The sequence below is a fragment of the Mirounga leonina genome, unplaced genomic scaffold (assembly GCF_011800145.1).
Source record: "Mirounga leonina isolate KUSES-001 unplaced genomic scaffold, KU_Mleo_1.0 Mir_176, whole genome shotgun sequence".
In the NCBI taxonomy this organism is placed as follows: domain Eukaryota; kingdom Metazoa; phylum Chordata; class Mammalia; order Carnivora; family Phocidae; genus Mirounga; species Mirounga leonina.
In genome coordinates this window covers 5,408,425-5,422,304 of record NW_023270454.1, presented here as the reverse complement: position 1 = coordinate 5,422,304, position 13,880 = coordinate 5,408,425, and the positions used below count along the sequence as shown (strand labels likewise).

The 13,880-nt window shown below is 43.4% G+C and overlaps 1 protein-coding gene across 1 annotated transcript in view; it reads right to left on the bottom strand.

The window, feature by feature from the left end:
* The window catches only part of DOCK5 (dedicator of cytokinesis 5), a 181,877-nt gene that overhangs the window by 115,312 nt on the left and 52,685 nt on the right, over positions 1-13,880 (bottom strand). The window contains exons 6-8 of the mRNA XM_035022587.1: positions 5,205-5,353; positions 2,561-2,696; positions 1,061-1,218 (exon numbers count right to left, since the gene is read on the bottom strand). Of these exons, the coding sequence (XP_034878478.1) occupies positions 1,061-1,218; positions 2,561-2,696; positions 5,205-5,353 (443 nt within the window). The remainder of the gene's footprint in view (positions 1-1,060; positions 1,219-2,560; positions 2,697-5,204; positions 5,354-13,880) is intronic.

Genomic DNA, 13,880 nt, shown 5'->3' with positions numbered 1-13,880 from the left:
CCAGTGCGAATGTCACACCCAAGGGGTGGCTCCCTGGTTTCCCGGCTTTGGAGAAGCGAGTATGCCTCACGCAGCCCAGCTCCATGAGGCACACCCAGGGTGGACCCCAGACGAGCACGACTCGGGATGGGCACACACACAGCGGATTCTACCAGATTCCGCCTGGCATCTTTCTTCTACCTCCAATTCTTTGTATAAAAGTTTCAGCTTTGCTGAATCAGGAATATAATTTTAAAATAATCATTGCAAATCCATCCCCTGGAATCTACTCCACCACACTCAGATAAAATCGCTATTATAGAAATAAACAATTTGTCAGTAACTACTTTTAACCCTCTGCTCAAAAATCAATCTGTTTTCTTAGCTGCTCAGCTAAGCAGTAGCGTGACTGTGGGTCAACGAAGCCTATTACCATTCTCTATAGTTTAAAAAAAATTTTTTTTTTGACAGACTTTATTTTTTAGAGCAGTTTTAGGTTGACAACAAAGCTGAGTGGAAGGGACAGAGAGTTTCCATATATATCGGGCCTCCTGGCCCCCCACACAGCCTCACCCACTATCAGCATCCCCCAGCACAATGGTACATTTGTTACAAGTGAAGAACCTACACTGTTACCTCATTACCCCCCAGAGTCCATAGTTTACCTTAGGGTTCACTCTCGGTGCTTGCATTCTACTGATCTGGACAAATGTAGGATGACACACATCCACCATTACGGAATCATACAGAGTAGTTTCACTGCCCTAAAATCCTCTGTGCTCTGCTGATGCATTCTTCCCTCACCCTGCCCCCAAGGGTCTTTTGAACCCTTTGTCCCTGTCTCCATGTTCTGATGAGTTTTATGTGATTCTAAGACCCAGAGAGTATCACAAACTTTCACTGCACTGTTCCCGCAAAGAAAGGCTCAGTAGTCAAAGGATTTTATTTTCTACCGCTTAGAGATCCTACCCTCTTTTCTATCTCCCGCTCTCAAACCAAGCAAAGGGCTCCTCAGGTGGGTGGCAAGTGAAGGCTGGGCATTTCTGCAGGGTCAACAGCAGATGGCCTGGGACTCCACTACCTGATGAAGGTGGACTGGTCCGGGTCATAGAGGGCCATGAACAACTCGGCGTCTTCCCCAATGTTGCAGACAAAGTTCTTGAAGTTCACATAGAGGCCATAGGTGTGGACGGCACTGAAGACAGACTGGCCCCGCAAGTCCAGGTTCTGAAGAACTGACTGAACGCAGAGGAAAAGACAGAAAAGCCTCTTGGTTTCAGCAAATGGGGAATAATGGCAAAGTCACAGGCCAGCAAATGGGGGACAAATATAATTGCCACTTGAGGGGAGAAGCACCGACTGAGAACAAAGTGTGTGTACGTGGCCAGATGATCAAGTGAGCAAAATACAATCACTATGATTTGGATGATCAAGACTGTCCTGCTCATGGGGCGCCTGGGTGGCTCAGTTGGTTAAGCATCCGACTCCGGATTTCAGCTCAGGTCATGATCTCGGGGTTGTGAGATCGAGCCCCATGTCAGGCTCCCCACTCAGTCTGCTCAAGATTTTCTCTCTCTCTCCCCCTCCCGCCCCCGTGCACATGCTCTCTCTCTCCTCTCTCACTCTCTCAAATAAGTAAATAAATCCTAAAAAAAAAAAAAAAAAGATTGTCTTGTTCAGGGCCTTGAGCCCAGCAAATTCAGTTAAGTGCTGTCTAAAGATGACAACTCATGGCTTAGTAGCTTCAAGAATTTCTTATCTCTCACAATGGCTCCTGAATGAACCTCAGAGGCACAAAAACCATGATCCATTATCCCTCTTTTTCAAGAACAGTTCTCACTGCAAACAAGAGATTCCACTGGAAAGGCTTCACTCTCAAGTGTGGCTAGCCATTGGATCCAGAAACACAATTAAATATTATCACAACTGTACTAAAGAAACAAACTACAAACTAAATAAACAGAAGCCTTTACTCATTAGAACAAAAAGATTGGAAGGCTATATACCAAAATATCAATACAGCTGGGTCTGTGGATCATACTATGGGGGATCTTTCTTGTTCTCTTTCTCTGTACTTTTCTAATTTTTATTTAATGTCTAATTGTTACTTTCAAAACCTTTCAAATGCTTTATTTTTAAATACTATTTTATTTAATTTGGAAACTGTATTATATATATCAAATACAGAAGGTCACACAGTACAAAGGCTCCCTCCCACCCAGTTCTCCTTCCTAGAGGCAAGGATTAATTATCAATTTCTTGCCTATCTTTTCTGAGTTAGCCTACACATATGCAAACACAGAGGTATGTACATCCCTTTTTGAAACACAAAGACTGGTGTTTTGCACACACTGTTCTGAATCTTGTTCTTTTTCTATTAACGCATATCTTTGCAATCTTTCCATAGCAGAAGGTATACCGCTGCCTCATTTTTTTGGTTATGTTTTGCTTTTCAGTGAGGCAATGAATGATTTTCTAAACATTTCTACTTCTTGTTGTCAGAGACTCCCTTTCTCTCATTAAAAACAAAAGCAAAAATGGAATCTCAGGGACTCAAATCTGCATATTGGAGGAAGTGTACCTTCTCTTCTTGGATCTTTTCCTCAATCCTTTTTGAGGCCATTTCATGGGCCTTGAAAAGGGCAATGGTGCTGGTTTCATCTGGGTCCAAAATGTTCCCGTTGTCATCTCTCACGACCAGATCTAACCCAAGCATTCTAGAAAGAAAGGAGTGATCAGCGAGTTCTCCTCATTAAGAACATACCCTTTCCTGATGAGTCCCCAGGAAAGAACCCAGAGGATTCATGGTTAGAAAGTTGGGTGCTGGACCAGTCAAGTTAAGAACAGCTCCTTCACTTCTTTGAACTTTTTCATTTCTGCCTCCTTTCCACATAACTCATGGTAAATAAGTTATGAAAACTTATGGCAATGTTAACCAAACTCATATGATATGCAAAGTAATTTATTCCACAGAACCTCCACAGGAAAGGCAAGACTGGCACCCCTTCTGACCAGATTCCTCTGACCAATGCCTCTTCCCCTGACCTTCTATTGTTTGGCATAAGAACAATGATAGACCAAACATCCAGGGGCTCTGCCTGCTTTCCTTGAAAGTTCCATATTGAGGACAGCCCTTAATTCAAGACTGTCTTCAAGGCGATCAGTAAAGTGGGTCCTGGAATCTCATAACCTATCTCACAGCATGGGCTCTGCTGTCACTTAGATCAGGATTTGACTCTTGGCTTGAATACATGCTAGCAAGAGGACTCCAGGTAATTTACTTAATTTTGCAAAGCCCTGACTTCCTCATCTGTAAATATTCCCTACCCTTCAGGGTTGCTACAAGAATTTAATGAGATAACATGTAAAGCACATAACGCAGTATCTAGTATATAGCACACTCTCCGTACGTGGCAGGTCTTATTGCAGCAACCGGCATGAGAACACGCCTGGCTGTGTTAAGCTGTAGCTCCAAGTGTTACCCAGGAGAAGAGCCATATGGTCTAGGCAAGGCACAATCCCTACCCAGGCTCTTATGCCCAATGTGCACAAAGAAGTGGAAAAAAAGATGTGCTTCGTTCCAGGACGTTGGGGACTGTGGCGGAAACAGGATACTGCTATCTGAATGCCCAGCGTACATTCCAGGAACCAGCAACTTGGGAGCAGGGGTGTCCAAATGGCAAGAAAGCGGAGGGATGATAGTGAAATGTGCCAAGTCTTTGGGAAAAAAAGCAAAAATGTCCAATTACCCTCCCCTCCCTGTTTTATAGCATCTCCATCAAGGAGATTACATCTGGCAGGTTCCTTTCCACGGCAGCCAGACCCACAGGCCACCCAGACGCAGGAGCTATGGGTCTTGCTGACGGCTCAGAGACGGAGCACTGACACACTGACGAAGGAGTTTCATTTCTTGAGCTGCTTCTAAAGGCTGGCGTGGGACAGCAGCTGTGTCTGTTTGTGGGACATTAACATCCTATGCTGAAGATCAGAGTCCTCTAGGCCCATGTCATACTGTGACAAGACTCAAAAATACAGGGGTAGCACAGATGCAAGGAGGGACCTGACTCAGCCCACCACAGCTGTTTGTGAAGAAATGCCCCAGCACGTGACTAGCAATAAACCCCCTGTGGTTATAGTCCTATGAATGGACAAGTGACAAGGGAGGGAACAGTTCATTCTTAACCCTAGGAAGGTAGCATTAAACATGGAATCATAAGTTTGGGGTTCAAATTTTGACTTCCCCACTTACGATCTCTGTAACTTGGAAATAAATCACTTAAGCTCACTTGGTCTGTTTCTTCAACCACGAAATGGGTTATAATCAAGTAATACATGTGAAGGGTACATAGGAGATTTCGAATAATGGTTGAATCTGAATCTTGTATGCTATATTCACTCCAGCTATTTCTGAATACAGTTGTCAGAGTCTGTAAAATTTAAGTGAGTGGGATAATGAGCTGTATTTTTACAGGTGTCAGAAGTATATTCAAGAGTCCTGAGGCAAAGGCGGGAGGGGAAAAAAATCACATATGCACAACTTGAAGATATTTAGAAAACCAAAGGAAATGTCAAACGGATCATCAACAAAACTGAGGAACCAACCCAGTCTTTTAAAAAAGGAGCTGGTCAGGAGGGATGCATCCCAGGCCACCATTAACTGATGAATTGTCTGATTTCTCACTTTCCAAAGGGCAGTGATGTCTAGAACCTATGTATCTGCCTGAGCTAATCAGAAGATTAACAAAGTGATTAACTCTTTAGCGGTTACTGGAGATGTAATCAACAGGCTAAAAATATGTTTTACTCTTCTTGTAAATGTGGCTTCCATACACTATACACCATGGTCCCAGTTAGGGAACATGGAGAGAAAGAGAATGAGTCTGATGCTGATTTAAAATCCACTGTTGGAATAAAAACCGAGATCGATGCAGGCCTCAGAAAATGTGCCTTCCAATGAGCTGTCCCTTCCAGTCTTGTCTGGCAACCAAGTCCCATCTTCCCTGATCATCTGTCATCTCCTTGACACAGTGATCCTGCACAAGGTCTGGCTTATGCAAGGGACTGCCAAATTTTTCCAACAAAGTTAAATGTTTCCCAGTGCAAAAAGAGAGCAGTAAGTATCATTCTTTGACAACTGTCAGATCAAAAGCTGACGGCGAGCCACGTCCTTAGCATGAATGTGCCCATCTCTTTCCAAGTTCTCGCTGAAATCATCCCTGGTTTACCTGTTCCCATGATCAATTTTGGCTGTGACCTTTTTCTTGAGCTCTGCCAGTTCGTCCTTGGGGAGGGTTCCAGACAGGATCTGGGACCGCCACTCAATCAGGCTGTACGTCATCTGCTGCAGCTGGTGGAAGAGTATGGTCTTGTTGTCCTAGGAATGGAAAATGAGGTGGAGGAAAGAACAGAAAATAAAGGTGTGATGGAGGAAGGCGGCATCTTTTAACTTGACCCTTACTTTCTAAGGTGTTACTTAAGCAATTAATTTTGCCATATAGTAAGCAGTGCACTTCAAAGGGATTTTTTTTTTTTTAAATAGGGATGGCTTTGCTCTAGGCCACTCCATTCCGTCTTCTATTCCAACTTTAGAATCAGAGAAGCCATTGTAGGATGGATGGTTGTACCTGATTCATCAGTATATAAAAATGTCCATGTTCAACCCATGTCCCTACTCTGTTTTAAACCCTCCAGGGATTTCCTCTGTCCTCTAAACACAGGAAATCACAATTTAAACCCCTTCCTATCTTGGGTCCTGCCCATATTCCCAGCTACATTTTACACCAATCTCTACACTCCTTCCATGCAAAAGCTATGTCCATTTCTCCTGAGTGCTCCAGACCTTCTCAATATTGTACTTCCTCTCCTTAGAACCACTTCTCTCCTCTTTTCCCAAACTTACCCCATTTCACACCTCCTCACATACTACAACCTCCGCTAATTGCTAATTCTTACTTCTTTGGTCTCAATTTAGAAGTCTTTTGCTTGAAACCCTAACTGTGGGCTGCTATCCCTCCCACTGCTCCTGGAATTTACTCCCATCCCGGCGCTCAGAACCCAGACCATCCTCGCCCGTCTGACTCTCTTCCTAGACGTAAGGTCCTACAGGACAGGACGAGGAGCTTGCTCATTTTTGTATCCCTAGGAGCTGGTACGGAGTTAGATGTTCTATAAAACGTACTGCATGTGTGAATTAAGGGTGAAGAAAGAATTATAATTTCAGAGATAAAGGATAATAGAAAATAAAATGGAGAATATTGTTTTAAGGTCCTCATAAAACTGTTAGACCATCCCGGAAGTCGTCAGACCTACAATAATTAAACTATTATTCTGGGCTTCACTGAGAACTTCTATACCTGAACTATATCAAATTAACTTACGACCAACTAATTATACGGACTTCTATCATTTTAAGAGTCAAATATCTGATGTCCAAGCCATTATATGACCTCAGTTTTATCTAAATGATTAATGTACAGATATATATTATATCTATATATAAATATAAACAATGATCTATTATAATAGATCATATCACTAACATATACAACATTGTTTACATAAATAACATATATCTAATCATTTTATACACACAAGATAATTTTAAATTATGAAAAGTGCCAGAAGGAAAATAAATGGGGGCAATATGATCGGGTGTACATGGGGGAAGGAAAACACTTGAGATAAAGTCGTCAAGAAAAACCGGTTTGTGTATCACTTTTGAAACATGCTTTTTTAAAAATAAAAACTTACACAATTCCACTCACCCCTTAAATACTACGAGATCACTTCTTTTTTATTTACAGTTGAAAAGTCATGATATATTTATATAACTATATACTTTAAAATTATAGGAAATATTATCTGCTGTAAAAATAATGCAAGCCCCCCCCCCCCACACACACACATACACACCCAAAGAAATTGTGGATGGCTGTAGAGCATGTTCTTTTGTGATCTTCTTCTACAACAATCCCTGGGGCAGATTCCTGCGCAAGTTATCAAGCACAATCAAGATACTGAAAATACCCAAGATACTCTTGAACAAAGAGTAAACGTGGAGCCAAGATCCCTCAGCCCAGAAGTGGGGACAGGGGGAGAGGGCAAAGATTAGCCGAGTGTGATAAAAGCTCTAAAAGGTCAATATTCTGTGAGAACACAAAGGAGAGAGTCGAAGAACTTCCTTGTATTCTCCATTAACACTATTGATCTGAAAAATACAGACCGCCGAAACCTGCTTAAAATTTTGTAACTACCTACATTTTATGTGCTTAGCATTTTCTGAATTGCCTCTTTCTCATCAGCCAGTCTTTCAAAAAGCATAAAAACGGGACTTCAAAAAGTTCCATTTTTTGTTGTTGTTAATAAGCAAGTAAAAAACCCTGTTTGTTTGGTTTTTTTTTTTTCATGTAATTCTGTACAAAATGTTGCCATTCCATTTTCTTTCGACCTGAAAAAGGAAGTGAGAAATTAAGCCCATAAAATTTTGCCTTTCAAAGCTGCTAGGCAGAAAGGGGATCTTTTTTTCTTTCTTGCAACCAATTTGTCTACTCTTTTTTTTTTTTTAAACACAATCTTTTTTTTTTTTTTTTTTAGATTTTATTTATTTATTTGCGAGAGAGAATAAGAGACAGAGAGCATGAGAGGGAGGAGGGTCAGAGGGAGAAGCAGACTCCCTGCCGAGCAGGGAGCCCAATGCAGGACTCGATCCTGGGACTCCAGGATCATGACCTGAGCCGAAGGCAGTCGCTTAACCAACTGAGCCACCCAGGCGCCCCCAATTTGTCTACTCTTACTTAGATTTTTTTTTAAGTGTTTTCTAATTTTAATGAAGATATTAGTCTTTATATTATAGTAAAAGAAAGCAGGGAGCTCAGACTCCTCTGAGAGACCAGGGCTTTATTTGTGGCACACGTTCACAAGTTCTTGGTCTCAATTATATTAGACACTATCCAAGGGAATTTAATTATTGCCTGTTTATATCAGCCTTGTTTGCCAAGATCCCCCCCAAAAGAAGGATGAAGACAGCCATTCTTCTCTGATTCACTGTGCCAAGTGAATTCTGAATAGGCAAGCTGGAATACACCAAAGGAAGCAATTTCGCCAATTACTTTAAGGAAATGGATTTCGTTGCCACATTTCTAAAAGTGTTCTAAGTAGGATGTTCTGTGCAATAGCTGGATCCAGATACTTCACGGGTTTCCGGGGAAGCACATGAGGACAGGTGAGGAGAAAATCAAGCACCCCCACCCACGAGACCCTGAGCCAAGGCCCTGAGTCTCCATCTGTCACGCCCCCCTTCCTGTCTTCTTTTCTGGGTCCTACACTGCCCAAGCCTGCCTGTGGCAGAATACCTTCTCTGTTACCATTAATCCCAACCTTTTTTGCACTAGCAGGCACTGTCACATAGTTTAAGAGGGCAGGGAATTTATTTAACGATCTCTTTGATCATCTCTGCCAAAGTCAGCACAATCCTGGGACATAGGCGCGACTCAAAAACAAATTTTGACAGTTCAAATGTAAAATGCTACTCTGGTCTCAATTTCAGCTAGAGCCACAGGAACAAGAGAAATCTAAATATTCTCCCACCAGAGAGTAAAGGTATCCCTGCACTTGCTTAGAATTTCTCCCTCTTTTCCACTTGGAGATCTCAAAGGTCTCACTTTTTACATTTCCATTCTGAATGGTGTGCGCACTCTCTCTCTCTAAGAATTTCTAGAGATAAAAACAAAGTCACAAGAAAAAAACCAAACAGCTTTACCTTCAGCAATGGCAAAGAGGGATACAGAAGCCCTCCAATGAGTATTGCAGAAATTCTAGAGACCATTGGGACATGGCACCACCTCCCTGGGTGTCAGAAACCTGGATTCTATTCCTCACTTTCCCAAAGAATGCAGAAGACAGTCAAAAGACTTTTTTCTGGTCCTCCCCATCTCCTCTGTTCACCAATCTTTCCTCTTGCATGCAGGAGGCAAGAGGGCTGAACACCAACTACAGGGACTTGGTCTCTATCTCTCATTCTCTCATTAACTTGCTAAATGACTTTGGGCAAATCATTCCGTCTGAGATTCGCCCATCTGTAAAACAAAGGGACTGGGTCTGAGACCTTAAACTTAATGACTCCCGCAAGCAACTTCCTGATTCACTGTATCTGACTCTGACCTTGTCCCTCCCGTTGTGCGCACAGGCTCGAGGCTCCATATCAAATTTCACCTGTGCAGAGCTCTCTGCAGGGAGTCTCCTGTCCTTCTCTGACTCCTGGGTCCGGAGTGGCGTCCCGGTTCCTGTGTCCTCACGCTGCACTGCCCCCCCGCACTCTGGCGGAAAGGGAATCTGCGTGGCCCCTTGACACCCCTCCTCTCCATCCTAGTGCCTCTTCTCTCCTCCAGAAAGAGGCTTTGCCTGACTAGCAAAGGCTTCATTTTTGAAGAAAAGATGCCAGTAAGACAATTTTTGCCTCAGGAAGTAGCGCATGAAATCCCGAGAGGCAGGCAACCAAGACAGGGTAAAACAAAACTGGAAAGAGACCCAAAGTGCGCCCCCCTGCCCCGTCATGGTTGCGCCCCCGTCTCATCCTGTCTCTCACGAGAGAGCCAGGCCCAAGCCTTGCCACTCACAGATGGAATGCCCTGACAACAAGACCAAGTTTGCTATGGGAATTTTCTGTCCCTGGTAATAAGCAGTCAGACGCTGGTTTCCAACCATGAGACCAGCTTAATTACACTTCAGAGCATATGCTCCAGCAGCCAGTAATAACCACCAGTTTCAAAAAAGATTAGACTTGAGTAGCTTTAATCTGCGTGGATATGCAAGGATAAGAAGAAAGGCAATTGACCCACAGTGTCTGGCAAGTTCTCTACCCACACCTCAGTTATGGGTACTTTCTCCCCTCCAGATTTTTATACAACTACAGACTAGCTCAAGGTTTTATTGTACTGGTGAATTTTAAATGAGAGGAGATCAGGGGAGCCTGGGTGGCTCAGTCGGTTGAGCGTCCAGCCCTTGGCTTTAGTTCAGGTCATGATCACAGGGTCATGGGACTGAGCCCTGCATGGGGCTCCCTGCTCAATGGGGAGTCTGCTTGGGATTCTGTTTCTCCCTACTTGGGATTCTGCCCCTCCCCTACTCACATGCATGTGCTCTCTCTCTAATAAATACATCTTTTTTTTTTTTTTTTAAGATTTTATTTATTTATTTGACAGAGAGAGACAAAGTGAGAGAAGGAACACAAGCAGGGGGAGTGAGAGAGGGAGAAGCAGACTTCCCACTGAGCAGGAAGCCTGATGTGGGGCTCGATCCCAGGACCCCAGGATCATGACCTGAGCCGAAGGCATACGATTAATGACTGAGCGCCCCATAAATACATCTTTTTTAAAAAAAATAAATAAATGAGAGGAGATCAGTCCATTCTACGAACTACATTTTAGCAATTATGTTCACTTGATTCAGCAATACATATTAACCACCTTCCACACCAGGCTTGTCTCGTATCTCTTTTCTGTAAGGAAAAAAGATTAGATTTAGTCTCCCAAAATTATATGAACAACACAGCCTGGCTGGCCAAAACTCACTGAACCATTTCTCCAATTGGAAGGTGGCGAAGAGCATTGAGTTAAATCTCAGGCTGAGAAGTTATAGAGTATGTTTAACATCACCAAATATCTCAGAATTTCCAGCACAGTCCCACTTTCAGAAATGTTCCTCCTTCTGTCCCCACGAATACACTCTAACTCATCAGTTTTCAAGTCCTGATTATTGGTTGAGAAAATATATTAGAATGTGGGATGTGGACTTGTGCATATTCAAAAAGTGTAGCTGGGTTGTTAGTGAGAAGGGAAATATGGGTATTACATTGGTCCAATCATGTCTAAATCAATGCAGAGGCGTCCGCCCCTCCAGCCAGCGGAACTCACGTGGAACAAGGGAGATGTGCTGCTAGAAAGGAAAGAAGGCCAGAGTTCAGCTCACTGGATCTACTTTCCCAGGCTGGGGAGAACAAATGATCCTGAGAGGCAGCAGAGAATAATGGGCAGAGTACTTATAAACCACTGACCTACGGCAGTTACATTCACACAGAGCTGGGAGGGAGCCCACCAGTCAGCCCCAAGCTGGAGGGCGCACCCAAAAAACAACTTTGGGGCAGAACTCCACTGTGCAATCTAGTTCTTCTAACACTTCCTACCATTAGTGAGCTCTTACATGAAGCAGTGCTGTAAGGGGACAGTCAGGGGCCATCACAACTTGATGACAAAGCGCCAGGCACTGTCCTGGAAGTTTTATCCAGATTATCTGACTGAATCCTTACAGCAAATGTGCAGGGCATATATAATATCAGTTACCGTTTTAGGTGAAAGTACAACTTAGGAGTCAAAGGACTTGTCTCAGGCCGCAGAATCAGCTTGGAGGCATACCCTGGACCCAAATCCCTGCCTTCAGGATCTGAGTTCTTTCTGTTTTAGTTTGTTTGTTTGCAGTAACTATTACTGGGTTTGCTATTTTTTTCTGAATATAAAAGTACATACCAAGTAAGGGAGCAAGCCAGACTTTTAAGAACCTGCCACCTGTCTGACCCCAGTGTCCACAGTCTTGTCGTTTCACTAAGGCGACCACCTCCTCATTCATAATGTTTCCCCCTTTCTGGATCAACCACTGAAAACACACCCACTGAACAGGCTCCAACTGAGGAAGAGCAGTATAGACAAAGACAGAAACTGCTGTGAATCTGCACTCTGCATTGGCAGGCTTCCCCTTTCTTTGCTGGAATGATCCATGCCTCCCGGACTTGAGCCTAAACGAAAGAGACTTGCTATCTGCGGTGAGAAACACTTAGCCTGCTTACTGAGCGCTCAAGGCCACTCCGCCTAAGATGATAACACAAGGCAAAGGAAGTGGCCTTGGATGGGGGGGCAGGGGGCACATACAAGTGAGCTTCACAGACTCCGAGTTGGGTCAGAGGGATGCCAAGTCAAGGCTGCCCAGAAGAAGGATGTCCAGAGAGGCTACTGTTTCAAGCTAAGACGGCAGCAAGAATGCCATGTGCAGAGTCCTGGATGCTCTGTTGGCCTGCACCTCTCTTCATGCTCGCACAACCCCGTGGAGTCAACAAGGCGGAGTTTACATCACTTTCACACGGGGGCGGAATCCAGACGACGCCTGGGAACATCAAGTGACTTGCCCAAGACCACGGAGCTAGCTAGGGCAGGGCCCTGATGAGGCACCAAGCTCCCGAATTTCTAGTCCAGTGTTTGTCTTCTACAGCCTGCTTCCTCCCAAAAGCATAAAGCCAACATCACCAAGCAAGATAGTTAAATGAGACAAAATAATACTAATATAACAAAGAGGGGAAGAAGGCACATGGGGGTTGTCATCATTTCTTTTTCTGCTTTGGAGTGGGTTCTCCCCTCTTCAGCCTGAGAAACTCCTCCCCCCTTTAAAATATATTTATGGTTATTTACAAGTGCGGTTACAGTGCGGCTGCTAAAAATAAATCCCAGCTATCCAAAATCTTTCCTGTCTAGAACAATTACCTGTGTCTACGTGGCTGGGCTTACACTGGTTAGTGGATGGCATTTTCCTCTGACATAAGGCTCTGGATCTACTACATACATTTCTCATGAGCACAGACTGAAAAGGAGAGAACTAGTAAATGTGTTGTAGAGAACTGTGGAGGTTCTAAGACTCTACAAGGGTCCTGAAAGATATCAAACGGGGTGCTTGGGTGGCTCAGTCGGTTAAGCGTCCGACTCTTGATTTCGGCTCCGGTCATGATCTCAGGGTCGTGAGATCAAGCCCTGTGTGGGGCTCTGCTCAGTGCAGAGTCTGCTTGAGATTCTATCTCCCTGTCCCTCTGCCCCTACCACACACCTGCCTCTCCTCCCCCACTTGTGTGCATGTGCATACTCTTTCTCTCCCTCTCAAAAAAAAAAAAAAAAAGTAAAGATATCAAACAGAACACCTGGTCTCATAATCTGAGGGAGGAAAGGCATGAGAGAAACACAAGTACTGATGCAGATTAGTAAAACTGGTATTTATCTTTACGCAAACTGAAAACTTACAGAATCAGAAAACAAAAACACTGACAAAATCGTGTGTCGGGGGGTGAAAACTACAGATTTGGGGTCCTTTTACCTTTTACCCAGTGAAGCATAATATTTTGAGGTTTGCTACTTTGATGCAAATTTTTGAGAAAGAAGTTCAGAAATTCTGCCTGAAGCTAAGTGTCAGTATTTTAGGAACAGGAACACAACAGAGATAGTCATGATTAGTAACAAACCCATTTTTAAGTGGATTATTTTTTAATAAATAAGCACGTATCAAAAGCAGAAGCAGATTGCTGAGCCCTACCAAATGATTAAGATTCCCACAATGAATGCCTTTCACTCATCTATAGCGGCTAGCAGACATTTTCAAGTATTCACAATTAACACAATGATTATTTGATTAGCTGTCAAAATCAAGGTGGGAAATGTGCTGGTCTCTGAGAAAAGACAGAGGTCCTCCCTCCCTCCCTCCCTCCCTCCCTCCCTCCTTCCTTCCTTCCTTCCTTCCTACCCACCCATTTCTGCTATTACATAGTGAAATGCCCACGTAGGAAATCTTCACCCTGCGCTTACCCACACCTAACTACTAAGGGATTTTGGAAGCCTAAGTTCACGAATCAGGCTTCCTCTTCCCTGGTTGACTTATTTTTCATTTCTATCCATAGTAGATGGAGCACAGTCACCTGTGAACTGTGGAAGACAGAGATAATGAAGTGAGAACAGTTGTGTCTTAATAAGAAGAAAAGTCTACCTCATCCATATTCTCCACTCTCCAACATTACCGCTTTATTTAATTTTTTTTATTTTTTGTTTACAATTTCTTTCTTTCTTTCTTTCTTTCTTTCTTTCTTTCTTTCTTTCTTT